At 42.8% G+C, this 27,454-nt stretch overlaps 2 protein-coding genes across 2 annotated transcripts; both read right to left on the bottom strand.

Moving 5' to 3' along the window:
* Positions 1 to 128: 128 nt before the first annotated feature.
* On the bottom strand, positions 129 to 9,265 carry mcm7 (minichromosome maintenance complex component 7). Its single transcript, XM_079269153.1, has 15 exons — positions 9,090 to 9,265; positions 6,988 to 7,067; positions 6,236 to 6,400; positions 5,932 to 6,056; positions 5,662 to 5,842; positions 5,439 to 5,576; positions 5,183 to 5,332; positions 4,912 to 5,026; positions 4,656 to 4,787; positions 4,360 to 4,443; positions 3,915 to 4,126; positions 3,561 to 3,826; positions 3,276 to 3,444; positions 2,045 to 2,154; positions 129 to 1,273 (listed from the first exon to the last, which is right to left on the bottom strand). Exons 1-15 carry the CDS (start codon positions 9,118 to 9,120, stop codon positions 1,048 to 1,050), a joined length of 2,184 nt encoding a protein of 727 aa, XP_079125279.1. The 5' UTR covers positions 9,121 to 9,265; the 3' UTR covers positions 129 to 1,047.
* Positions 9,266 to 10,493: 1,228 nt separating this feature from the next.
* On the bottom strand, positions 10,494 to 26,051 carry stag3 (STAG3 cohesin complex component; the record flags this gene model as incomplete). The annotated part of the gene is made up of 31 exons (XM_079269214.1): positions 10,494 to 10,544; positions 10,702 to 10,795; positions 10,919 to 11,020; positions 11,147 to 11,327; positions 11,920 to 12,098; positions 12,328 to 12,450; positions 12,664 to 12,797; positions 13,352 to 13,453; positions 13,786 to 13,919; positions 14,874 to 15,042; positions 15,256 to 15,348; positions 15,802 to 15,882; positions 16,024 to 16,111; positions 16,202 to 16,269; positions 16,827 to 17,027; positions 17,203 to 17,295; positions 17,536 to 17,628; positions 18,069 to 18,172; positions 18,337 to 18,439; positions 18,833 to 18,929; positions 19,860 to 19,964; positions 20,589 to 20,668; positions 21,148 to 21,246; positions 21,493 to 21,690; positions 21,909 to 22,060; positions 22,912 to 23,116; positions 23,499 to 23,575; positions 23,877 to 23,973; positions 24,833 to 25,045; positions 25,322 to 25,415; positions 26,026 to 26,051. The coding sequence occupies 31 exons, from the start codon at positions 26,049 to 26,051 to the stop codon at positions 10,494 to 10,496; spliced, it is 3,636 nt and encodes a 1,211-aa protein (XP_079125340.1).
* Positions 26,052 to 27,454: the final 1,403 nt, after the last annotated feature.

A 27,454-nucleotide genomic window follows, 5' to 3' on the forward strand; every position in this document is an offset into this window, starting at 1 on the left:
AACAGTTCTGTGACTGACTGCTGGTTATCAACTCACTGAGCAACAAAGAGGCTCGTTTTGTCTTTACATGTTCACGATCGTTTTTGAAGCACTCGGAATTAGGCTGACGCTGAAGCCTTATATGCATTAACTTAATTCAGGTCACATATACATATATACACACATTATTTATTCACACACACACACACACCAGTTGATGGTACAGTGGATGACCGTCATGGATTTGTCATTTTTAGGCAGTACCTGATTCCAGCCTCTTAGTTCAGATCAAGCTTTTCTTTGTCTTATGTGACAATAAACTGAACGTCTTTGGGTTTTAGACCAACTGACAAAACTAGATATTTGAAGCCAAAATCTTGTGTACTTAAAGTATTTTTAGAAACTAATTTCTAACAGTTTTTAACCTAAATGATTAATTGGGGAAATGTAATCTCCAAATGAATAGATAAGTTTGCATAGTTAGCACAGCTCTAAACTACAACTATTAATGTTTGAAGACATGGCCTTGGGCTTTTAGGAACTTGGACATTTCACACGTTTATAGACAAAACAATGACAACGGTTAGTTTCAGCACGTTTTACGAGCATTATGTCAGGATGGCAGTAGTTAATCGGGGCTGGCTGCAACTTCCTTCATTTAATGTGCACACCGGGGTCCACATGAACCACATGACCGCAAACTATTGAACCATCAATTTATTATAACAATGCTCAACCTTTTATCTTGCATCACAGTGTAAAATGTACAGAATTGCTCTTTGTCAAAGAACTTAGAAGCTTTAAGTACTAAATTACAGATATTACACCATTTCAAATTCTGACATACATATTTACAAAAGATTTACTGGTGAACAGGAATCTTAACATAAAAAGCTATGGATGTTTAACAGCAGGGATTCTTGCACAATAGTCGAGCTTAAAAAACGTCAAGGTTCTGCTCGACTTGTGTTGCAAAATGCAACGCCCCAAGTCAAGTCTGCAGAACGCCTACAATAACGCGTTTCCCCCTCAGGTGACTGAAACACAGCGTGCACGTTGCAGGTTTCCTCAGACAAAGGTGATGCGGCTGCGGGCCTGGTTGACCTGCCATACGTTCAGCTCCTCGTACTCCTCCAACGCTTCCTGGAACTGGGCGGGGGTGAAGCCACGAGTGACGCAACGCTGTTCCGCTTCAACCATGCGAACCACTCCGCCGGCTCCGCCGCGGCCGGCCACGCCCTCCGTGGAGAGCTCACGCACCAGAGAGAAGATGACGTCGGCCGGACGCTGAGCCCTGTGCGGAATGAATTGAGACGATTTGAGAGACCGGTTTGCCTTTTGCTGTCGAGTTTGAATAGTTTGGCATCTATCATTGTATTTTACAAAGTGTCACTCATGTATTTCTGTCTGGCACATAACCACAAGTTGTCATTTTGAGGCTTTGTTTTTTTGTTCGGATTACACAAAACAAATATGAATTCGTTGGTTTTAAGTGGTTGGGAGGCGATTTTGATCTGTGAACAGTTAGCTTACTGAAATCAGGAAATCTGCTCGCCTCCAGCTTCATTCTCAACATCAGCGCAATATAAATCTTCTTTCAGCGTAAAAACAAATACGCATTATTTCATTTTCTTCAGATGCTAAAAGTACTTATTTGTCAAACCGATGACCTTTTAAAAAGAAACATGGCTGTTCTCCCTATTATTGTGTACTTTGTTTTTAGTGTATTGTTTTTATATATGATGATTTTAATGTAAAGTGTCTTTGAGTGTCATGAAAAGCGCTATATAAATAAAATGTATTATTATTATTGTTGTAAAAAGAGAAGAGTATATGGTAAGGCGTGCAACGACGTCACTGGTCTTGACGCCTCCCTCACAGAACTGGCTCCTGTGTGAAGAGAGCGCCATAAAAACAGACGTTTTACAGCTTCCTCCAGGATATGCAGAGACTGTTACGGGCACATAAGGAACCCATAAAGGACATTCTGGGCTGGACGACGTCCGGTCCCTCATGTTACACGGAGCTAAACGAACAAGAGCCTTCAGACAGTGTTAACACTAACCTTGTGGCGCCGGACTTGTCGGCTTGTAGCGAGTCCTTTGACATCTCCATCAGTCTCATTGCCTCGTTGATGTCTTCCTTCTCCACAGACTCCATCAGGCGAAGGCGAGCCTGCAGAGAGCCAACAAAACAAATGGGAATTGTGATTGAGACGGAAATGAGATCAAGAAAACGTGTATCATCGTAGAAATTTAGTTCGACGGCAGATCTGTCGGATTACGAAGGCTGCGCTGTGCCGGCACTGTCAGACCGAGACAAGTGCAATGCCCTCTGGGATGGCCGGCAATTGCCCAAGTCTCCGCCTCTCAACACCAGCTAGTCTCTCTACAGGTTGAAATTAAAAACCAAACAAAATGCTTAAAATGAACCGCAAAAAACTCGATCTTCATAGTGATGACAGTTCTGGCCATGGTCAGTTTTGCATGGGTTTGCACAGCTGCTCTTAACGCACACAGGCTGACTGCCCACCCTGCAAAGCTGGTCAGGATCAGACAGACCTCGGCTCACTCGCACGGTTATCCAGATGCAACATCTGAACAAACGCAGAGATGCAAATAAATACATTCTCGATTCTCTTCAGCGCTACCGCTCAGTTGCAGTTTGCCCTCTTGTGGACGTCTGTGTGCAGCACATTGCCAACCCGTCTGCCTGAAGTGCTGGTTTTGCAGTAGGCGGATGACTGCTACCTGCACAAACAGCACTTTTGACAGCCAGAGGCCGACACCAGATCACAAAAACACTCAATTTAGGAAACACATTTCTATAGATGCCTTTTCAGAAATCCAAGAACAAAACAGGATAATTTGCCATTATGCAACACAGAGATGCAAAACAAAACCCAGTCGTAGCCTATTTGTAACACATGACAAACAAAACAAAAAACAGCAGTACATTCCTGTAGTGCTTTTCTAAAATTTGTATCATAAGGAATGTAAACAGCAAATACAATAAACGTGTACATGTATGATGACTGTAGGCGGGAGATCTTTTGTCCAGCGTGGGAAAGAAGTGCTCACACTACAGTAGGCCAGGTTATCGTCACTACCTGCACTGTAAGCACTTTATCGCACAATGGACTCTTAATCAAGACAAGCAAGTATGATGATCACGCTTTATATTACTCCATTAACAATGTCGACAACATTTTATTTGTATGACAAATCATACATCTCCTGCAGTTTAAGTTATTAAAGTTCCCGTGCACCCACGGTGCACTACGGTGTATTTCTCACCAGGGCAGTGGACAGACGGAGGATGGACAGGAGGGTACGTGCAGAGGTGAAGGTGGTGTCTTTGCTGACTCGGGCCTCTTTCCTCATCTCTACGTAAGCAGCAGTGATGTAATCAGCCAGCGACTCGGGCACCACAGGCTGCCGCTTCTGACACACAGCGATGTAACGTCTGAAGGGATTTACATTTCACAAAAATTGCACTTAGTTGGTAGTTCTGACATTCTGCTAAAAGAAATCGCAGAGCGAGGCTTAAACACTTTGAAATATAATGCGGATCATCGTCACCTCATCAGCTTCATGTCGATGGGGGTGAAGTGGGTGGGGGGCTGGCGGAGGTGCTGGTGGACGTAGGTGATGTGCTGCGCTAGACGCAGGTCAGCGTCGGCGTCCGGCTTGTCCTGGATCAGCCAAAGCAGGTCGAAGCGGGAGAGCAAAGCAGCCGGCAGCTGAATGTTCTGCTCGATGCTCTTCCGGGGATTGTAGCGGCCATAGGCGGGGTTGGCTGCTGCTAGAATAGAGCAACGGGCATTGAGGGAGGTCATGATGCCCGCCTGGAAAAGAGAGAAAAATATTAGTTTGAGATGTGACGTTCGATATTAATGTTTCTCCAAAAGAATCCACCGGTGCCGTTGTCTTTACCTTAGCGATGGAGATGGTCTGCTGTTCCATCACCTCGTGGATGGCTGTGCGGTCGGCGTCGGCCATCTTGTCAAACTCATCAATGCAACAGACGCCCTGGTCAGCGAGCACCAAGGCTCCGCCTTCCAGAGTCATTTCTCCAGTGACGGGGTCACGCATCACCGCTGCAGTCAGACCGACACCAGAAGAGCCGCGGCCTGTTGTGTACTGGCCTGAAGACCAGAGGGAGGAGGAGGAAAATTAAATGATTAAAACCCTAGAATGTAGGCAAAACTAAAGTGTTCAAAACCTGGCATAAAGAAAACAGCCGTTACTCTTCTCCAGTCAGAAAAATCACATAAAAAGTTAATATTTTACCATCTAAGCCTTCATGGAAAGACAATGCCTTACTGGATAAAATATTAACCAGATACAGGACATTTACTCCAGACAGGACTGTACTCACTTCGAGGAGCCAGGCGGTCAATGTAGGACAGCAGCTGGGACTTGGCGACTCCTGGGTCTCCCATCAGGCAGACGTTTATGGTACCTTGAGGGAGAAGAGTGTTGCGGTTCGTGCAAAATTACATGAAATGGCAAACGCTTTGTTTTTGAGAAAACAGTACACGTAGCTCAGTGATCGGAACAAATTACCTCGTTTTGTATCGATGAGTTATGATTTGCAACTGGGACAATTTATATTTATCTTTGTGGTTGGCCTGTTTAATAAGATGTTAAAAAGGTGCCCGAGTCAGTGCTCACCTCTGATTTTCATGCCTTTAGGTGCCTGTTGCACCCCTCCAACCAGCAGCAGGAGCAGAGCCTTCTTTACATCTTCATGTCCATAGATCTCTGGTGCTATTGAGCCAGCTAGCTTCTCATAAAATCCTTCCTCTGCAACAGAAAAATACAACCACTTCAGAGGGAGAAAATGATCAGCATCATCCGGTTTTGGCCTTCATACCGGTTACAGCAGTGATTTTATTGAAGTCCAGCTATCTAACGCACAAGCGCCAACCTGTAATGCCACGCAGCTCCTCGTCGGTCAGATCGTCATTGCCAAGCTCATCATCATCCGACTTGTTCACGAGTGTGATGTTATGAGCCTCCAGGTAAGTTTCTGACAGAAGACCCTGAAATGACCAAAATCAGGATTAACTTTAGATGCTTGCATACAAACACTTTAAAACAGCTCTTGCCACAGATTAGAAATCCGTCAGAGAGGCTTGAACGTGAAATGGGGTAAAAACAGACAAATCCCGAATATAAGTTTGAAGCCACATACACACCTGAGTGGCCTGTTTGAAGCCTGTGCGTAGAAGAGGGAGGAAGACCCCGGTGATGGCCACGTGGTCTCCTGGCTGGGCCAGACGCGTGTTTTCTCCACGGGCATAAATCGACATGCTCCGTGGAATATTTCCAACGGGCACCTGGTCACTCTGTTGGACAGAAATAACTCATGAGAGAATTGAAACTTCCTGAAACCCCAAACCAAAAATACAATTCATGGCAACAGTGAGCATTGTATTGTATAAAGCTACTTACATGCTCCTGGATACGCAGCTCCTGGAACTTGACAAATTTGGAGCCTCTGGTCTGCAGGTAGAGCCGACCTCCAGATTTGTTGGTGACACACTCTTGGCTGGGACACATGACGAGGGGCATGAAGGTGGGAGACTGGATCTGAAGCACAAAAATACTGAGTGAGGGACATCTGATAAATGTATCGTCTTAAATATAAAGATCACAGAACTCAACCCCATCTTACTGGTTGATAGGTCTCAGCACCACACTGGTCACACGTGTACGTAGCGACGGCCATCATGGGCTTGACCTCGGTGGCGCGGGTCACTATGCCGCGAACATTCACCAGATTCCCGATGCTGTCCGCTCGTACGTCTCGCACCACTTTGGGTTTAGCAGTGGTGGGAGGTTTAAAGTACAGCTCACTGTGGAAGAAAGTAAAGTACAATAAGCACACGTACTGCTTTAATAATTAAAATATGTTGATAGAAATCCAACCCCGAACTCAACTTACAATCTCCTCATGAGTTCAGGTGGGTACTGGTTACGAGTGTCCCGGGTGTCTGCTGGGTCTCGACCCCTTTGTTCCATCATCAGCCGGTGCTCAATGTACACATCCAAAGAATCCTTGGCCACAATCTAGACACAACATAAGCATTTATGTTTTAATAAGTAGGTATTTCACGAAGACATTGGTGCTATGAACCATTCAAAAACAGCTGAAAAGATTGTCAGATACTGAGACTTCCTTGTTGTGCTGTCCCATTTACGACAGCTGGTTGAATAAAAAGGCTTTGACTTTATTTAAGCACACGTACATCTCTTTCTTTGTACTCTGGCAGCAGCTCGTGGATGGCGTCAGCGAACAGGCCGGTGTAGCGCTTTGCATTCTCACAGACGCTCTCAACCAGCTCTGGGTCTTCCTCGGCCACGTCGTCCAGTTCCACAAAGATGGGCACCTGCTCTCTGTGGGCCAGCGACACCTGTACGCACAGAATACTTCGTAAGAAGGCGAGCCACTTGATTACACGACCATGTCCGAACTATATTGCTTAGTAGATGCTAGATTTAACTAATCTGAAAGGCATATAACCAGTTGTGTGAATCAGCAATATTCAAGTTGTTGATCTTCATATTATTTTAATGCACGTTGTGCCTTTATTAAATAGCTATATTGAAAAGATGACTAGACACAATTGAGTGAAGTGCAACAAAAAGGTCCCCGGTCAGACCTTTGTTGAGCTGGGGACATGGTGACCCTGGTCGTCTTAAGGTAGCTTCTTCAGCTAAAAATAAATTATTCTAAAAACATGTATGGAACCACTTGGTTCTGAGATGACTGTTCAAGAGGACAAAGAGTGGCTGAAATTATTATAAAAAGGAGGACAAAAGGATAACTGGTTGATCCATTTCTAATTGACCAGTCTGATAAATCACTCATCACTAACTTCACCAAATACACTCAGGTTAGTGCGATAATGTCAACATCATCCTTCAGTCAAGTACATTGCTATTTAAGGCCACAGCAGCCCCCTTTAAAAGCTACACATCCACCGTTTACTATACTTACAAGCTGAGCTCCATATTTGAAAACCTTCTTCCCATTGTCATCCTCTGAGTAAAACTCTTGCAGGAACCTTTTGCATTTGTCTGCAAAATAAAAACAACACCTTCAGCATTATTCCACAGCAGAAATGGGCAGGCCACATCCAGCAGACACTAGGTGGTGTTCGCTGTATATTCACAAGAATAAACAATAGCGTGCTGTTATCTTTTGGGTTGTTTAGACATTGAAGATGCTTTCTGGGTTTAAAAGACGGATTAACAACAACACCACCACCAATGGGCCTAGAAACTGGGAGCTAGTTTGTTGTCCTGCGACGACCCCCTTTGTTGAGTAACATGGCATCCTGTAATCTCGATGAGTCACTACTGCCAACAGTAGAGCTCACACTGCCACCGGCAGACTACGTCAATCAAATTCCACCGGAGAGAACCGACTAGCATAGTTTTATAGAGTTAAATAACTGATGTTATGCAGCTGATATCCGAGGGTAAGAATGTAAATACAACAGACGCTCTCAGTTCAGTGTCCATTTTTTTTTCTTTGAGAAAATATCCCCTCACTTCTCGAAAGAGCCACAACTACTAACACTATTTAATTCCCCGTAACAAGAAACGAAACTATCCGCCGCTCGACGGATAAAATACTCCACTTACTTTGACGCTGTGGCAGAAAATCTGTATCTCCGGTTTAATATTTCTGTGTTTCGAGGATGTTATTGTAAACAAAGCAGCACATGGCTTTTGTGCCTCGTCACTCGAGTATCCCTCCGCGACCCCCCCCCCCCCACCACCACATCCGCTCTTCCAAATAGTCCCGGCTGTTGTTTTCAAACCATTGCCAGCCATCTTCCAACGTTAGCCGGAGTTGTGTTGAACATGCATGGACCGCTCCCTTAAATAGCCATTGTCATGACATATTCATTGTTAAGTTTCGGGTTTTAAGTTTAAGGCTAAAACATTAATCTAAATACAATATTACATCGACAAATTTCCAACGGGCATTTGGAACGAGTTTCAAATATGAACCGCCATTTCCGTTGCTTTTAAGAGTTTTAATTATTAACGTTAACGCTAGATGTCGGGACGCAGATAAGTTATTGTGAGCGTTAAAACGAAACTGTCTGTTTGTGTGTGTGTAACATCGACATAAGGTATGTAGTCCAATAGCCAATACCCACACGAACCAGCCTTTCGAAGTGCTCTTAAGCGAGGCACAGCGGCCGGCTTACCAGCTAGCATTTCATCTAAACTGCACGTTAACTTGTGTTACTGACAGACCGTTAAAGAGAGCTAGCTCATTGGCTAGCATGCTAATGTGCCGTTGGTTGTGGAGGCTATATGCGACGTTAGTGGAAGACAATCCTGGTTTACAGAAGAACAACGATCGTTAGTCCACGGTTTACCCATCATACCGGTCTAACTAATCGTAATCTAGTTACTTTTAAAACGCCAATGTCGATGATCAACATTACGACTATTCTCCAATTGCTTTGTCGTTATTGTGAAGTTGTTTGTTTATCTGAAATTGTAAAGTTTGCACAATGAAGAACAAAAAAAAGAGCATGTGATGTCAACTGTCTAAAATAAAAAAAATTGTGTTCCTAACTAATTCCACCGGCCTTCATTAACTTAACTCTGTTTAAGTTATTGTCGAACATGTGCTTGCATGGTCGCGCGCCTGCTCCTTTGTTTAAACGTCTCCATCCGGGTCACTACGTAACGTTATAGTTACACAAGCTCACAGAGAACGTATAACTAGTTAACGTATAACTAGTTAACGTTACCAACAAGTTAGTAAACGTTCAGAAAGGTTAGTGCTACATCGATCAGTCACCCATTGAACGATACATGCACACTAACATGCATAACTTACAGGCTGTGAGTCTAAATAAACGTAAATGAGTTCAGACTACTTTGTAACGTCACTGCAGAGAATTACGGTTGTTTAGATGAGCTGACTTTATACCCACTATACCACGTGATATAAATCAGTAACGTGTTTCCATAAAGCATGTTAGAGAACGCACTTAAGTTAAAATGCAGTAATTTAGGCCAGCCTGTTGCTGCCATGCCGTTATGTGTAAAGTTAGGTTAACCCATTATTACCTTTCTCTGCCGCATAATCCTTACGAGCCATGGCTGCAGACCCTCAGGTGAGATAACTTGACCACTAGAAAGCTAAAAAAAAGCCTTCAACGGACCCAAAATTCAGTTTAAATTCACGATTTAAACGATTCACTGTGACCGGAGGACCAGTTGTTCATTCACGAGCAGCTCGCTGTTCTTCCCTCAAGAAGTGGCGCGAGTCTGACGTCTGCAGCGTCCAATCGTATCGCTTCTTTCCACAGCGAGGGGCGGGCTCTAGTGGTGGCGCGAAAGTTGCGGGCGATTGTGTGTCACGTGACTCAACAAACTTCCGCCCCGTTCGTCAGGTTTGGCGCGAAAGGCGATGATTGGATTTCATACAACAGTGACCCCAGAGTGAACCCAAACACTGTAGACTCAAAGATAAGATGCAGTATATATATTAATACTAAGGCATCGCTAAAATAAATCTTTATTTTTTTAGTTTAGACACATTAATATGCTCCTTATTGTGACACTTGAAAATGTGTTTTCATACTAGTAGACATAATGGTCAAAGACCCTAAACTCATTCTCCACATATATCACTTTGCTTTTTGTGTTTCTTATCTAGCAAGATGGGAACACAAACTGCATTTCATTGCTCATCCTTGTTTTGCACAATGACAATAAATTAAATTTTAACCCATCTGGGTTAATAAATTCCAACAGAAAAAAGAAAAACAAGCACATATCAATCTTAAAATTATCTTAGATCAGTTTAATTTCTGTAAACTGAACACAATTGTTTCTCTACAGTGAATGAATGAATGTGAGTAATAGATTGTGAATGAGTGTATTGCTTTTAATATCATTAGTTATCTTCAAGTGTTTTGTTTTATTATGTATTTACTTTTTTTCCTTCGCATTTACAAACCCCGGGCATATCGTTTTGCCCACTTGTAAACACTTTTTCCTTGTGATCCTATTAAAGAGACTTTCAGTCTTATTTTGCTGAATGAACCATATTTTAAGTAACATTAAATTGGGTCACACAAAAAAGATGCCGTCAACAACAGAAACAGATATGACACAAACTTCAAAACGTGGGAAACAGGAGGGGAGGCTTTCAGCTGGCTGCCAGCCTTCAGGGATCTAACTGAACTTCAGCACAACATTTCTTTCGTTCAAAACATAAACATTCGTAAAAGTGAATGGCAACAACTTTTGTCCCCAAACCTCAATCAATTACGTCTTTCTCTTTTCCTCCAACAAAATGAAGACTGAATTAGATAAGGGAAATCCATAAGGGGTCATGAAAAAGAACAGATGGCCTGAACACTTAGTACACTCAAATGTACTGAAACCACTGAACACACTGGTGTTGAAGAGATGCATTAATGAAAAAGAACTGTGGTTCCCCGGGCGGTCCAGGCCTCTGTGCCCTCAGTCAAAGAGCTCATCAAGGATGCTGGTGGACGTGTGTCGCGTGGAAGGCTGCAGAGCAAAAACAAGGGAGGAAAAGGTTTGAGCTTACCAGGAAGATAATCTTCAGTCAAGCAAAGAAAACCCATTCAAAACTGAATTCATGTACTACTGGAGGCAATGTCCCAACTTACATGTGTAATTTGTTGTAAAGATTTTTTTTTTTTACCAGTGTATATGCGGATTCACGGTCAGAGTCACTCTCGTAATCCTCAATCTCAGGCTCTTCTTCTTCTGCACTGTCGTCCTCAATCAGAGATAGTCTGGAGAGAAACCAGTTTATTCTCATGTAATTATTCTTACCTGATGAATCACAAAATTAAGACAAATATTAAAACAATTCTGCAGTGTAACAGTTTGTGTTCTCCTTTAAAATGCAGTCTTACAAGGTGAGGGGGGAGTTCAGGTCCTGCTGATCCAAAGGGGGGCCGGTCTGGCTGGAGGAGAGCTGGGCTCGTCTGACGGGCTTCACTTTTCTCATATTGGACCTGGTGAACAGCAGCAATTACATTCTAGCCATACTAGACGTGTAAAACACCAATATTTGTTGCGGGAATGAGGATTTGCTTTGTTTTTCTATCCGTTCATTATCCTGTCAGACAGATAAAACTTACCCTAAGGCGAACTCATCCTCAGACTCCGGATCGGTTAAGCCGCTGCCGATATCAGACACTGTGGCGCTGGCGGCCAGCTGCTTGGCTGGATGTCTCTGTACAGTGGAGGTGAGTGCTGGAGTGGGAAGGCTGCTGTGGATACTTATGCTGTCCAACCAGGATCCTCGGACTGTGCTGGCCACTGAACCCAGAGGAGTCAGAATAGTCAACCAGAGGTTATTCATTACCTGACCGTTAAATTTAAGTGTTTTACAACAGAGAAGGTGAATATGGATTCACAAAAATAGCACTCATTTCCGAAAGAGCAAATGAGATGATCAACCAAAAGAAAACTGAATGATTTTACAAAATTACATAAAACCTCTCCTTTTCACTCACACAACAGATACACTCAGTGCATGAGTGCGTCTCAGCTCTGTCTCATGGCTGAAGCATATATTTAGGCTTCAAGTTAATTTTGTTTTGCGTGAGGTAGATGGCCCAAAAAAATGGCACAAAATAACTCTCTGACTGCAGAGCCATGGCGGCGATGCAGTCAGCTGTGTGTCAATATATAAAAGTAATAATCAACTTATTTCTCAAAATTGTCATGAGCTGCAGCTCTAGTTGAGTTGCCATTGAGGGTCAGAGAAACCTTCCTTTCACCAAATTACTTTGAACTCCAACAACTGTTGAAGGTAAATCACCTTTTACAGTTATTACAGTTAACATGAAGAGCTGTGAATCCATACACAGTTTGTTGTGTCTGTGTGTAACATGTGTGTCCGTCTCACCCTGAGGAGTTATCCTCTTGCGTTTAGCTACAGGGGTATCGTGAGAGGAGACGGCATCACTTCTCTCCTCCCGTTGTCTGGCTTTAGCAGAGGATCGGCCATCCAAGGACCGCTGATACAGTCTGACTGACGGCCAGGAGAGGGCAGCACCGGGACACTCCGACTTCAGAAACGCTGCCCTGAGAGGGGATGAGATAGAGAGGCAGAGAGATGAGGACAAAGACAGAGAAACCTTTGTTAATGTTTAGCTGTCAAATGTAAAAAACAAGCACTGGGTTCAAGTAAAAGGGCCACTGTTTGATATGACTCTGATTTTGTTATGGCATATAATGCTTATATTTATAAGTTAGTACTCGTATCATATTTGACCAAACATGTTTGTAAGGATGAGTTGAGGTAGGTTCTTACAACACACTGCGGTCCTGTCGCAGCAGCTTGAAACTGAACTCGCTGAGGATCTCCAAGAAGGCCACATTGGATTGCTGCTCTTCTCCCTCTGGTGGGTCCCGAAATGCAAAACGTACACCTTCCCTAAGAGCAGACACAACAGACTAAAGAGCTCAGAATGAACAGCTACAGTGTGAAAAACACCCTACAAGTGTGACGATTCATCAAAAAATGAATCATGGAAGAGGAAAAATATTTCTGGCAAAACCGCCCTCATGGCTGTAAGAAAGTAAATATGTCAAATGCAAAGACCCGACAGGTCCGCATGTGTTTGGCAGGGACACGCGAGTTACTTACGTGTGGAGGGCCACCAGTGGTTTGCGGGCACGATTGAGATCGATGCCAAAGCTCATGGCAAGCCTCTTGGCCAAGTCTTTGATCTCACCGAGATCCTGCCTGCTGTGGTCCTCCGTAAGCATCTCTGAGAACAGCTAGCGATACACAAACATGACTTTAAATAGACGTTACGCAAAAGGCATACCATACAAACAGATGTGGACGAACCGTTCCACTTGATCACTCGTTAAAAAAAGACTTCTAAGCAGTTCAGTCGCTGTTTTTAATTTGCTTGGTGAAGAGAAGTTTACCACATGAAACTTAAAAATGAAAAATATTTATATGTTTTATAGAAGTTTCTGTGATTGGCCATCTGTTAGGCATAACCCAAATGTTAGTCATATCGGAAATAGATAGTAAATCCACAATTTGAAGATGCAAATGTGCCTCACAAAATAAACCTTTTCAGCATGTAGAAATAAAGCAATACAATTGCCTCATTATGTATGTATGGAACAATCCACAATAATTGAAGCAGATACAATTATGAAAACAAATTAAAAACACCACTAACATCAAATATTTTACGATCAAAAGATGTGATTACTGTCCATTTTTAAACTACGACGTATTTCATGCATTCATTAAAAGTTCACACTGCATGATATTCATTCTCATGAATACTTAAAGGCTGCTTGTTGGTGCACACCTGCTGCAGACTCAGACAGACAGTCTTGGCGCTCTGTACGGGATTGATGACCTTGCTCTTGCTCATAGTCTCTTTAATGATGTCGCCAAAGTCTTTGAAGAACTGGAGAGAAAGTACTCATCGTTAGTCTGTTTAATTAACAGCATTGTCTAAAAAGGTAGGAATAATCCACTGCATTCTCGTCATCTGTGCTTCTCTTAACCGCTCTGACTCATTCTCAGCACCTCGCTGAGATCTTCTCACCATCCTCCACTTTCTTACACATCATCTCCATTATTAATGTTTTATTAACTCCTTTCCTGCATTCCTAATCCAATTGATTCACTTTTAATTCCACAATTTCTAAACTCACCAATTTAACTATCAAGACATTGTGCTTACATGTTCAACCAACAGTCACATATATAATATGCAAGGTTAATCAAATGGACCACCTTGTTGTAGTGCTTGAAGACGTTGGTGGCCGCGGTGAGGTCCAGCACCCCGTAGATGACCAGTTTACAGTAGCCGGCCAGCTGGTTGCGCTTCCTCTGGAGAAGAGTTATCTTCAGCGCCTCCTCATCCTCAACTAGAGAAAAAAAAGCCAGAGGAAAGGGAAGGGAGAGCATGAGTAACAGTAACAAACCGGTTATTAACTTGAAAGATGTAGACGGGAGAGGCAGAAGGAGAAAACCTTGAAGTCTTGATAAGACACAAGCAAACCAGAGCGCGCGATGAAAGACTGGTATTTGGCTTGTGGTGCATTAAATAAAGAGAAAGACCTCTGGGAGAACTTTGGCAGTGTGTGTGTGTGTGTTTGCAAAACACTACACACCCACGAGGAAATCAAAGTCATTTTCGGAACATTCAGTCGTTCAACTAGAATTATCACATTGCGATTGCATGCCTCCACATGTCATCACGACATCATTTAATCCTCCAACGATAAAGCAAGAATCTCTGTCTGTGCGCGGATGTCTTTCGCATATCTCGACAACCGGTCATCTGTTGTCCTTCACACTTGGCGGGTGTATCTCCGGGGAGTGCCGTGTCGAATTTGGCACAATTTAGACTCGCGAAGACTTCAATATTAATAAAGTTTGAATAAACTAGCCAACAGTGCTCTGTTCAGCAGCAGGGGCGGGGCTTCGGGGCTCTGCAGACTCATAAGTAAGCCCCGACTTTGGTATGCTTTGCCCTCGTGAGCAAGACTATTTATTTCGTGTAAGACTTGATACAAACCTAGAACACTGGCAGTGGAAAAGATGAAGGGAAAACTATTAATACCTTACAGTAAAAGTCCTGCATTCAAATGTTTTCTGCAATCGTAGAATAAAAGAAGCATTGTCAGCAAAATGCACTCACTTAACGTCTGTTCAAGGTGGAGCTTTCAATTCTAATATGATGCGGTTTAGTTTAATGCCTAATAATGACTCGTATTACAGTTGTTATATTGTGTCAAAACTGAAATTGCAAGGTAACCAGTAACATTTATCTGTTAATGTAAATCTTCAATGTTTTCCTCTGAAGTGGACAAAAATACCATCGAGCTCAGCATCTTCAGTGTCTGAGAAGACGTAGTCCAGGAGAAACGACGCCATCTCAGAGCGCAGGGAATCAGACGGCAGGTGGACCAGCGTTTGGAGGTCGGGTTCAAAGCGGGCTGCACTCGTACTGTACAAGAGCAGCAAGTCACACAACAGCTCAAATGCCTGAGGATGTAAGGAAACAAGCTTTATCAGTTCAGCTCAGCTTGCCAACAGTTCTGAGAAGTCATTCTGTGTCAATGGGCAAAAGAGGAGCAAGCCAAAAACATTGGGCCTGTCTCTGACGCAAAGACATAAAAATAACGTTTTAACTTATAATAAGCCTCTCACATACAGTCTTAAGAGTTCAAAATGACTGTTACTTCACACATGACTTACCTGATCTCTGATCTCAGTTTGGCTCAGAGACAGACACGTTTCACAAAGTTTGCAGAACGAACGCATCTCCTTCTTCAGGTGCTTCACTTCCCCCTGGAGCAGGTGGTGAAGGGACACAGGTAAGAGGTAGGCAGAATGCGTTATAATTGATGACGTGCTCAATGTGAATCAATGAGTGAGAGAAACTGAAGCAAAAGTGAAAATGCGCTCAAGAGAATGAAGATCAGCTGAGATAAACTCTACAAAAAGTGTGAACTTGTGACAAATAAAGGTCAGAGAGTCACTCCGGGCTTGGATGCGCACTAACAGATTGTTGTATTAATTGCCTGTCGTCTGCGCAGCTGGTGAACTGTTGAACACAGACGAGAAGAGCTCCACAAATACACAGGAAGGCCACCAACATGGCCTCCGTGGGTTGGCTGTGATCACGTAGGCTGGCACTTCCAGGAGCAAACATGGTGAGTGAAAGACTGAGTCAAGGGCAAACTATTACTAAGCATCGTAAGATGGATGAATGCAGTGTTATATAATCAGTCAGATGATCACCTCAGCTGGAGTGGAGTTAACTGCATTCACTTTAGCCCACATCAGGTAAAAGGCAGCACATTTCAGAGCCGACACCATCAGCTGAAATTACACAAAAGGAAAATGAGAACCAGTATCTGCAGCGATCGAGGCGCAAAAGGCAAAAAAACATTTTCCACTATGGCCTTTATTATCACAACACAAGACGCCCCCTGAAATATTGAAATGTGTGACCTCACAGACCTCGTTGTCAAACTCTCTGGACTCCATCCTGCTCTTCAGCAGCTCCAGACAGGAGTCGAACAGCTTCCAGCTTGTCGGGTCTTTGGCACTGGACAACAAACACGAGCAACAACACAGACGCACACTTCTGTGTCACAAATAGTCACCACCACCACACGTACCATATGAACACACTTACCTGCTCAGGGCTGCAATCCTTTTCAAAGCAGTGGCTGCACTGTAGACATGATCTTCATCTGCAGTACCCTAAGTACACAAAACACACACAGACACTCTCTAGAGGGAACAGATGCTCACCGATACGTTTTTTTCTTTCCCTACAAAATTGACATTCAGACTAAAAAACACAAATTAATTAGAAAGACGTGCTCACATTTATCACACCTGTCAGTTTTGTTTTTTGTGCCATATTTCGCTGTTCTGGTACACAATCGTGTGTTTTCATAGTTTAGTTATAAACAGTTGATATGCATGTATTCATGTACTACAACGTTTAACTGATGAGATTATGGACAACTTAAATACAACATACTATATTAACTGAACATCATCCCAGAATGAGAAATTGTTGTTAATGTAATGAAGATACATGAAGGACTTCTATTCATGGCTTTGAATAAACGTAATTATAATTATGGAGGCTGCAGTTTGTGGTGCACGTTGACCTGTGTTGCATTATACAGAGAGGTGTCTCCGTTATAACCCTCACTGATATAAACAGGGTGGACAAAATAGTACGAGCATGCTTTTTTATTACGAGCAACATTTGACTGTGTTCAAGCTCCACTGACACGCTCCCCCACCTGCACCAGGTCACTTAAGTCGGCGTTGAGGCACTCCGTCAGGCCGTCCATCAGCTGGCTGAATGCCAGGTTTGTGCGGGAGGAGAAGGTGTAGCAGTCGGCGCAAAGGGTGGTGACCAGTTTGGCACAAGCCTCCAGCACGGTGACATCTGTGTGCTTCTCTATAATACCACAAACCTGAGACAGCAGCAGGTCCAGATGCTGAGGAGAGGGGAGTGTGATGGGGGACAGATCGAGGGAGAACAAGTTAAGTAGAAGGAAAGTATGGGAGAGAGGAAATGATTACGAAGGAACACGATGTAATTTCCTAAAGAGATAATTTCCTAAAGAGATTATAACAATCTTTTAAAGGTAATTGATTGTCCTCCCCTCCTACCTTCCCCAGCCGCGGAGTGCTGCTGTACATCTCCAGAGAAAAGTAAAGGGGAGCTTTGAGAAGGAGGCTCACCTTCCCTGCATCGGCTGAGTACTGAGGGGGAACAACACGGGCTCAGCATTAAAAACCATGAAACGGAAATAAATAATAAGTACACTTGGCATAGTAATTTAGCCTTCACTCTAAATATAATATGAGGCAGCAGTATATACATATAATTAAAGTAAGTACGGTGGCAATGCTTCGCCAACACTTATTAAATGAAATCCTCTGTGTACAATATAATATAATAAAATGTCATATTAAGTATGTTCAGTGAACCTTGTTGTGTACCTTGGCCAGCAGCTGTGGAAGTAAAGGGATGAAGTGTGTGGTGATACGTCTCCTGTCTTGTTCCTGGAGCTTCTTATCCTTCATGCCCACGAGCTGATCCCACATGCACACGTTCAGTGAACAGAACCGGGCAGCAGTTCAACCGTGTGAAGACAAAAAGCATTGTGAACATTTCCCAATGTTTGTGAATGTAAAATATGAAACTTTGAGTCTTATAAACAAAGTGGGCAGGCTCATGGCCCTGCACTCATTGTGATAAACTGTCTATGTTGAAAAGGATGAAACCTGAAACTGAGTTGACCAAAAACGAGGGAGAAGGAACAGAGGCAAACATTTGTACACATGATTCAGTGGAATATCTAATTTATTCCAGTTTAATGTCACAAAGTTGCATCTTGTAGTTTTAAAACTATGACTTTTTGTATGATGGGTACATTTGAAGTAAAATCAAAGACTGACATCTCTCTCGCCCCCGAGCTCCACTGCTCCATAAACTACAAAAAAAGATTGTGCATTTGTGTGTGTGCCACCACCTTCTTGCCCCGAGTCCTCCCGACAGGTGGGGTTGCCTCCACTGCCTGTCTGATGGCACACATCATCAGCTCTACGAGAGTCCCCTCCTCCTCATACATCAGACCTGACAACACAGACGCACAGACAGCTGCAGAACTGAGTGGGTGATGGTTGAGACGACGCGATGCGGGGACAACATGACTTGCATAAATTATTTCGGTGTATTGGTATTAAGCGGAGCTCAATGCACTGATGCAGCTAAGATGTAAGTCGTATCTTGTTCCTCACCAGCCTCATGTAGCAGCAATGTCGTCATAGTCTCCCAGTCTCTCAGCTCAGATCCTGCCACACCCCACAGACTATCCACCAGGTAAGCCCCGTGCTCATGGAACTGTCAAGAGAATTGACGGTTAATTAATCGCTTTAAATTCGCTTGACAGCGCGTTTCTGAACTGCAGTGGCCATCATTTATTTTAGCCATGACACAAGGGATGGTTTGCAGTTTAATACGATCTAAATCATGTTCTCCGTCGTTCAGAGGGTTCCAGTATATATAACTTAAGATGTGCTGTGAGACTCCGCTACTAGAGAAAATTGGCCCTTTGGGCGTAATATAGTGTTATTGTTTGTGTTGTAAGAATAACATGTCCTGCTAAGCGTTGTGGGTAAAATAAAACATGATTTGAACAATAAACACTGTGTTGTGGTTAGTCTACCTTCATTCGTGAAAACATAATGTCAATGATTGGAATAGTGCGGAGGCGGGGACTGAAGGAGACACTACCTCACTCTGGATGGCGAAGGAGATGAGGATTCGAAATAAGGCTGCATTTTCACTTTTATCACTTTCCTGGGTGTCACTGGCAAGCACAGCTTTCAGCCTAAGATACAGACATAACAAACATCAAAAAATTACATTAAAGGCACAATGAGTAGGATTTTCCTAAAAAACAATGTTTATTCTGATACAAAAATAATTCCTTTGAAAAATCCCTTCTGGCCCACTAGAGACCCTCTGCCTGTGTTTATTCTGCTGTGTTTGGGATGTTTCTCCGCCCCTCGCTGTGCCTCCAGCTGTCACTCCTCTGCCTCTCCTCCCCTGGGACTCCCTTATACCCCGGGTGACACTGTAATTGTTGTCATCCGATTCAGAAGCTTAGGAAGCTCCACTAAATTATCCTGTCTGGGAAAACAAAATGCTACGCCCATTAGCTAGCTAGACTGGAAATCGCTAAACTCGCTGGCTAGTGTCGTTGAGCCAGGAAGCCAGGGTTAACAGAATAATCCTACTCATTCTGCCTTTAACCAAGATGGAAAATTAGCTCACGGATTGAAGTCTGAAGTCCCATTAGTGCAGCAATAACATGCTCCATTATACAGGAAAGTATTTGTGTGATCTACGCTGCATGCTTAAACAAAAATAGGATTTCATCCAAGCTTTAGTGCGACTAAAATTCATGAAAAAAGGTTTTGATGTTTTGTTTTTGGTGGAATGTCTTTGATAAGGAAATCAAAGAGAAATGTAAACATATTTGTTGAATATGGAATGATCCACAGGTATGGGGGTGCAGCTTAATGACACGACTACAACATTTAGGCTACGTTCAGAATCCAGGCAAATTTGAAAAATGGAGGTTCATCCACAAATGTGGTTTGGATCCGATTTACAAAAATCAAATTTTTTGTGTTTTTGTGCTTTTTGCTGGCCAGACTTTCAAAATAAATCTGGATGCGCCAAAACTGGATTTGAGCTGGCGGTCTGAACAAAAGCTTAGTCGGACAACGTGCAGAAAGGAGGGATGAAGATGTACTTGTTGAAGAGGAAGACGCCAGCTACAGAAGCCAGCGCTCTGTTGGAAGCGTAAACCAGAGGATAGATGTGACCGCACTCCTCCTCCCGGAGACCTTCTTCTGTCCTGCACAGCAGAACACAGCAGAACACACAAAGCCAGATACAGACCATCAAGTTAGCAACATTAACGCCACAAGAGAAAAAACATTTTATTTAATTGACTGAACTATTCTTGCAGCCTTGTGTATAATTTTGAAATATGTTTTTTCTTCATATAATCAAACAGAGCTTTGATAGACATCAGTTGGATTTTTTTTAAATTTCATGACCACATTTTCATCAATTTTGTTAACTAATCCTAAAAACATCAAATTTACAAGTCAGCAGTGGTGCGAGATATCGGCCAACCACACTGATTCATCAGCAAAGAGTGTTATAACAGTTATGAGCCATCTTTACACTTCTATTGTTGAGAAACTGGATTCGAGGACAACCAGAATATATTTGTAGTATTAAGTTATTTTCACATTTCAGACACAATTAGATTTTTGATTGTCACTAATGCTTTTAACTGCATTTCAGTAGAACCTTTATGTAAATAAAGCTCAAAACAATCAATGCAAAACAGAGAAAATGCATTTCAAATTTGCTATAATTGGGTTTTGATCCACTAAAATGAAATTCCTAGACTGTATGTTGTAGATAGCGGCTCAGAGAAGCCAACAGAGACAAAAAAAAAAGCCCTCACTGTTGGAGCAGCAGCAACAGATTGACCACTTCCACTGCCACCTCTGAGTCCTTGTCCAGCACCATGGTGAGCATCCTCTCCTAAAACACACACAGTTATGCAGTGGCAAACAAATTATGGAAAATCCTGCCAGCAGACTTCAATGCATAAAAATGACTCACAAATGCACCCAAACCCACAGATATGCATGCACCCACACTGATTAGGCGCTAAGCCATGCCTCAGCACATGTGGCTTTGGTTTTTTGTAATGTGTTTGAGAAAAACTTATGAACCATTAGTAATTGGCAGCAATTAACGCTCCAGACACACGCCCAGACAAAGGATGAGACCATCACAACAAACAGGAATGGTGAAAAAAGAAAGATTTGAAAGGCAAAGAAATAAGGGGAGGGGCCACAAAATACTGTGAAGTGAGACATAGGCAGGCTACAAAAAAGAAACAACACAATAGGCTGAAACAATAGATTAAACAGAGATTCTGTGCAGACAGACAAAAAGACAGACAGGAGGAGAAAAGAGGCATTAAATGAGGTTGCCAATCCAGAGGGAAGCCTCACTTTAAATCTGCTGGTGAAAAGCTCCAGGCGGCCAATGAATTCCTTCTCCTGGTACAGACCCTGCAGGGCACGCACACACCGCAGACGCACTGGACTTTGCTGACGGAAAGAAGAAGAGAGTACAGTACCACACATCCTATAACCTACATACAGACTGAATCAGCCTGTTCCTAGTGAATAATTTCTCTTTTTGCAAGTGTGTGTATGTGGTCTTTCCTGTGTCTGTGTGCAGACATTTCTATCTCCACTGCTGGCCTGCGGAGGGCTGCAGACAGACAGATGCTCTGTGACAGAGGTGAAATGCATTGGGGAAATGCAGATCTAGTGCTGTATGTGTGTGTTTACCTTGTCATGCAGGGTCCACCCCAGGTATTTAAGACATCCATCATTCAGGAAGGCTTCAGGGTCCGTTTTCAGCCACATGCCCAACTCCTCAATACACGTAGCCCGGATCTCAGGCAACAGGTCACGGTAACGGTGCACAAACACACCGCGGAACGTGCTGTTCATCATGGAGGACAGCTCCTCTCTGTTCTCCTGCATCTAAAAACACACACATATAAAACAAGGAGTGTAAGAAAACATCGGTACACTTGACTGAGACCGTGTTAAAAGCAAACACAGATTCCACTGTTCTGATTACATTAAAAAAGTGAAATTACTCATGGATGGACGGACTGCTTTAATGTCCCGACCTGCCTGTTTAGTATGTGAAAGTGGCCATGTGTCTGCACTCATGCCAGTCTTTGTGTATGCGTCACCTCGCTGACGGTGGCCTCCAGCTCCTCCAGTCGGCCAGGGGCTCTGTCATGCGCCCCCCTGCCGTTCTCCAAGTCGTATTGCCGCTGGGTGGTCTGCAGCTGAACAGACACTATCACCGCTACTTCCACCAGCACAGTCATCAACTTCATGGCTAACAGAGAAAAGCATCCAGGTTAGCACGGCTAGACGGAAACGACAGGACTACGCACGGCCTGAGCTGTGTCTCACAGGCGTAATGGAAACCTTTATTTACGCACGGAAAGGCAAGGTTAAAAATAAAGATCATATGCATTAGTATTGATGGAAACATATCAGGAATATTCGCACATATCACAGGAAAGCAGTGAACTCCACAGACAATGCTGCAGACAGTTTGGCATCTCCTTTGATCCTTGATACTTTGAAATTCGCAGACAAGACCGAACCGGTATAGACAGTCGCTTCAGTGTCGGGGTTATTCATCTTTTAATCAGATTTTACAATTTTAATGGAGAGGCACATCAGGTGCAGTCACAGTCAACATCTACACAACTGCATGGGTCCAATCGTAAGATTAATAACATCGAAAGACTTGTCCCTTTTAATTACCTCCAGTATAAAAAGTAAATCCTTGGTAATAACGTACATTACTTACCAACCTAACCACATAATGGTTAAGCTGTTAAATCCTATTTTGTGGGTACAAAAGAAAACAATGAGGAACAATAAAAGCCAGCCACAAAGAAGGAATACTTTCTGAAAAACAAAGAACTTCTCCAGCAACTAAAACAGATGTCAGCTGAATGCAGCAGTTATTTCTGGCACCCAGAGAAGCTGGAGAAACACAAGTTTCTAAGCCTCAAAAACTGAAGCAAGTGACTTAAATTACTAGCATACTGAGATGCTTACCAACGAACAACAAGTGTAGCCTCTAATCCATAATCAAAACTCCCCTGTGAAGTCAGAGTGTGTGTGCATATTTTTCGAGCATTTCATGCACCAGTATTGTGCCGACGTGCTTACCAATCAGGGTGCTGGTGTGTCGGAAGGCTCTGACCTGGGAGTCAGAGAGGCCGGTGAGCATAGCCAGCAGGGAGGGGAAGAGGTACTCATCATAAATGAGGCTATTCCGACACGATCTCACCAGAACCCGAAAAAACTCGCACAGGCCGGCTTTGAAATGCTTCAGCTGGGGGCCTGGAGTGCACAGAGGGTAGTTCACTGAATCCTGGAAGACATAAAGAAACAAAAGAAACGGAGGAACGACATCACACACTGTGTGCTTTGTATAGTTCTTTGATGCAGAAGTGGTTGCTGTTCTAATGACAATTACATCAGTGGCAAACCAAAGTGATTAACTCATTAATATGTCCATTTATCAGCATCGATTCTGATTAGTCTGTTCCATCACGCTGTACTCCATCCTTCAGATTATAATCTCAGAGGATATGTTGTTTGACTTTCTCAGCATATTCAAGAAGGATTATTAGAAGTAAGAAGGGATGACAAAGACTACGAACAAGATTCAAACATGCAAATATGTACCCATCATCTTTAAGAACCATATTTATTTTTAGGATATATTTAAACAAATCTAAACTATGTCTCACCTCATTGAACTCTGTGGTTAGTGTGTAGATGATCTCAGCATTCTGCATGCTGTCCAACATCTCTCTGCTAACCACACCTGGACAAAATAATTTAACACCTGAACATAAGTAAGTGTGATAATACATAAAATCTGCTTCTTGTATTTGACCCAAAAATGAAATGGCATCATGATTTCTGTTTCTTTTTCGCTCACAAAATATTGATATACTGTGATGTCAATAGACAGAGGATTAACACAACTCCTACACGTTGCATCGTTACCATACTGGGAGATCAATAGTTGACTGCTGATCATCGCCTGAGCTGAAATTGGAAGGATAATCTTTTGAACTTTGACTCCCTCCCCCTATCTCTTGGGCTCCCTCTTGACCTCTGACCTTTGCATCCACAGGACTGAACAATGAAGTTGATGAGCACCAGCAGCCCCGCCTCTCGGCTTTGCTTGTAGCTGTCCAGCCACTCGTCCACCACCGTCTTCAGATTGACAGGGAGATAGCAGCCAATGAGAATGCTGGGCTCAGATCAAAGGGTGAATGAATATAATAACTATACATGTCATTAAAATAACATTATGGATTTCAGCTTTCACCTTTCCTCCTACGATTGGCCTTTTAGGTTTCTCTCAGTAACATATGTGGGTCTGTATGCCCCAATGATCTCACACACTTCTATTTTATGCTCATTTTAAAGTCCAGTATTATTCACCATCTACTTTGCATAATCCTTTCTGGCAATCATGGCACTATTGAACATAAATGGACACTACTTTAAAACATCTGTTGTGTGATAGTGTAGCGTACATTAAGAACACAGCAAAATATAGCAGAGCACTAGAACTGAGAAACATTTGCGGAACAGATTAAAGATTAGTCAACTGCAGTTTTGCTGAATGTGCTGTATATGAAAGTGAGCCTTTACCCAGAATCACCATTTGCATTGTGCTGCTGCTCTTCACTGTAGTGGCAGACTTTTTTTATTACTGCTCACCAGACTTTTTTTTGGTCTTTCTATTGTTATGTGATGCATTTTTTGGAGTCTTTAACCAGAAGAGACTGGGCACAGCACCACAAAGGTTTGTATGGCCACATGCTGTCAATCATTGACTACACAACCCAGTGAAAACACTTCTTCCTCTTCGCGTATCAAAGCCGATTCTGTCGAGTCAAATCAGTCAGCCACTGACTGAGCCAGCAGAGGATAATCTCTCTCATTGTTGCTCATAGAGCCTTGTTTCTCTTCTCATTACACATTCCTCCTTCAGCACCTCCCTCCCTTCATGTGTTTATCTCTACATCCCCTTCCCCCTTTGCTCTTCAGCTAACGGTTTGCTCACCACCATGGCACTCTTTCCAGAGCAGACAGCATCATAGATATTCTCTGCACTGATGCCCCGGCTGTCCTCGTTCACTCTTGTCACAGGTCTAGGAGAGGCGTGCCAGGATGTCCTCTGAGAGGACTGCTGGGAGGGGTCTGGAGAAGTGGGGATGGGGCTGCTACTGGGGCTGGACACCCTCAATGCAGCTTTATGCCTAGATCTCTTGGGTGGCTTGAGATGAAAGAGATGGGAGGGCAGCTCAGCAGTGGAGAAAGGGAATTGATGTTGTCAACTGAATTAGTGGTAGCCATGGCAAGATACGGTGGAGGCTTTCCACAGTGTTGCAGTTAATATGACTCTGATGAAGCTTTTTTAATCTTTTATATGAACTAAGAGATGAACGACGATGCTACTGGATTCCACACTGAACTATACTCCATTGTGAATAATCACAATGAAAAATATCTGAATGAGTGAACCATCTTGAGAGAGAATAAGATAATTTACCTGAGGTCCAGTTACTGCCTGTTTTCTCCGCTTTGAGACTTTCAGCGTGGCCGCATAGTCACTGCCAGAATCTGAGAAGTCAAACTCCTCAACACTAACAGACAAGTAAAAAAAATAATGAATCAATACAAATCTCAGCATTAACAAATATGTTTTGGTCAAGCTAACAAGACTACAGAGCCAGACAGATATCATGATACAAACGTTGATAATTTGTACCCCTCAAGTTATTGTAACATTCTGTTGTTGTGGCCAACAGTCAGGTCAGTTAGGTAGAAGCTCTCAATGTCCCTCAAACTATTATCAATATTGTGTTTATTCTATTTGTCATCATCTCTTCAACTATCTTTTTTTACACCGTTTTGACTGTATATTGGATGCTGTTTCAGCACACTTTACCAGCTAGTTATAGCTGCTACAGATGCACACATGCCTTTAAATCAGGACTGAGATATGTGGATATATACTGTTTGAGTTTGAGAAATGGAACATTGTGTTATCTTTGACAGCTCTTTATTCCTCGTTTGAGCTCGGTTTATTTACATGCAGCTTAAATTAGCTGAACATGTGTTCCTGATAAATTCTCCATAATACAATATGTTCAACAACAAGTTATACTTTGTGACAAGTCTTAAGAGTTATGTTTACCTTAGCCAAAACAAATGTACCTGCACAAGTAACAACAAATGCTAGGCTAACCTTACCTGTCCGAAAGGTCTCCACTTGCCATTTTCACTGAAAGAGGACACGGATTATGAAGGTGGTTTTGGTCTGCAGGTTAGCTGGTCTTTGCTAGGACGCTACTATGTGGGAGAGGAGACACAATTAGCCACAATACATAATTTAGCCCTTGAGATAAACTCCTAGCATTAGCTAACGTTAGCTAGCTAACGTTACTTGGTAACGCAGCCTCCTTTACAATGTTTCAAATGTCCTTTAACGGACTTAAAATAGTAGCCAGCTATCTACTCCAGCGAAAATTACCCGATAATCATCACTAGCAAAGCATTTACATACTTTTACTACCTGATAATATAATAACCGATCACTTTGTCCCTTTCTTAAGAAGCTTATCGTAATTTATTCCTCCGTCTTCACGGCCTGATGAGATTCAAGGGCGCGCAAACGAACGCAATATGATACTCGATGCCCATTGGCCAGAACCTTCTCAGATCAGACGATGATTGGTCCTTCGAGAAGGTCACGTGATGATCATTGGTCATTCACACAACAAGTAGTTCTGTTTCACTAGACAGAAGAAACAGAGGAAATAAAACACGTCCATTAAACCGACAGTGTATGTTAAACAATACAATTTATTAAAATTACAAATTTAACTATTGCTGAATATAAGGGTATAAATACTTGTTAAATATGTGCAGGTAACTTTCTTTACCCTCTTTATTGGTATGTTTTCTATACGTTTCTACATTTACTGTCATATGGTATTGTATCTATGTTCAATCTGTCTGTCTGGCCAGTATTTAGAACCCTGAGGTGGTTGGCTCAGCTGCTCGCCATGCAACCGCAGGCTCCTCACCCAACTCTCCCATGTTGGTGCTCCTCAGCACGGCCCATTGTTCTGGGTTTGAGGGGTTATGGTCAAACTAGCTGAGGTGAAACACACAACTTCTGATCGAAACCTTAAAAATAAAATACCTATTGGACTTGCTTCGCCGTGTTTTTTGTAGGATCATATTTGGCCTGGAAAAAGTGCTTCGACTGTATATTGTGCTCAACAGTGACAGTAAACAGCATCAGTGTCCAAGTCGGTTTGTAGCAGAACACGTTTAAATGCAGCCATTTAAACAGCCAACATTCTAATTATATTACTCCAATTAGTCTGTCAGCTTGTAATTACAAAAGTACCTGTTTCATGTGAGAGACATTTAAAAAGTGACACATCTTCTGAAACGTAAATGAAAAAAGGTTTAAATGTTTTAGGGCACTTGTGACGTAAGACGTCCCACTGAGGCAATAAGCAAAGCAAAACATATATGCTTGCAATTATTGGGAATAGGTCAACACAGGTTATCCAACATAACTGGTGCTGCAATTTTTGGGCCCTTGAAAAACAGCTCACCCTTTAGGCCCATGTCCAACTCCCTGTATCACACCTGATCAAATTTGTTG

This window comes from Melanostigma gelatinosum (assembly GCF_949748355.1).
Source record: "Melanostigma gelatinosum genome assembly, chromosome: 5".
In the NCBI taxonomy this organism is placed as follows: Eukaryota; Metazoa; Chordata; class Actinopteri; order Perciformes; family Zoarcidae; genus Melanostigma; species Melanostigma gelatinosum.

What these genes read in the sequence shown, in the direction of transcription:
- mcm7 (XM_079269153.1), bottom strand. Translation starts at nt 9,120, where the DNA reads ATGGCTCGTAAGGATTATGCGGCAGAGAAAG. An exon ending in GCTTCAAACAGGCCACTCAG is followed by an intron (nt 5,027 to 5,182) that starts GTGTGTATGTGG and finishes TGGTCATTTCAG; the next exon opens with GGTCTTCTGTCAGAAACTTA. An exon ending in GACAAGTCCGGCGCCACAAG is followed by an intron (nt 1,274 to 2,044) that starts GTTAGTGTTAAC and finishes CATTCCGCACAG; the next exon opens with GGCTCAGCGTCCGGCCGACG.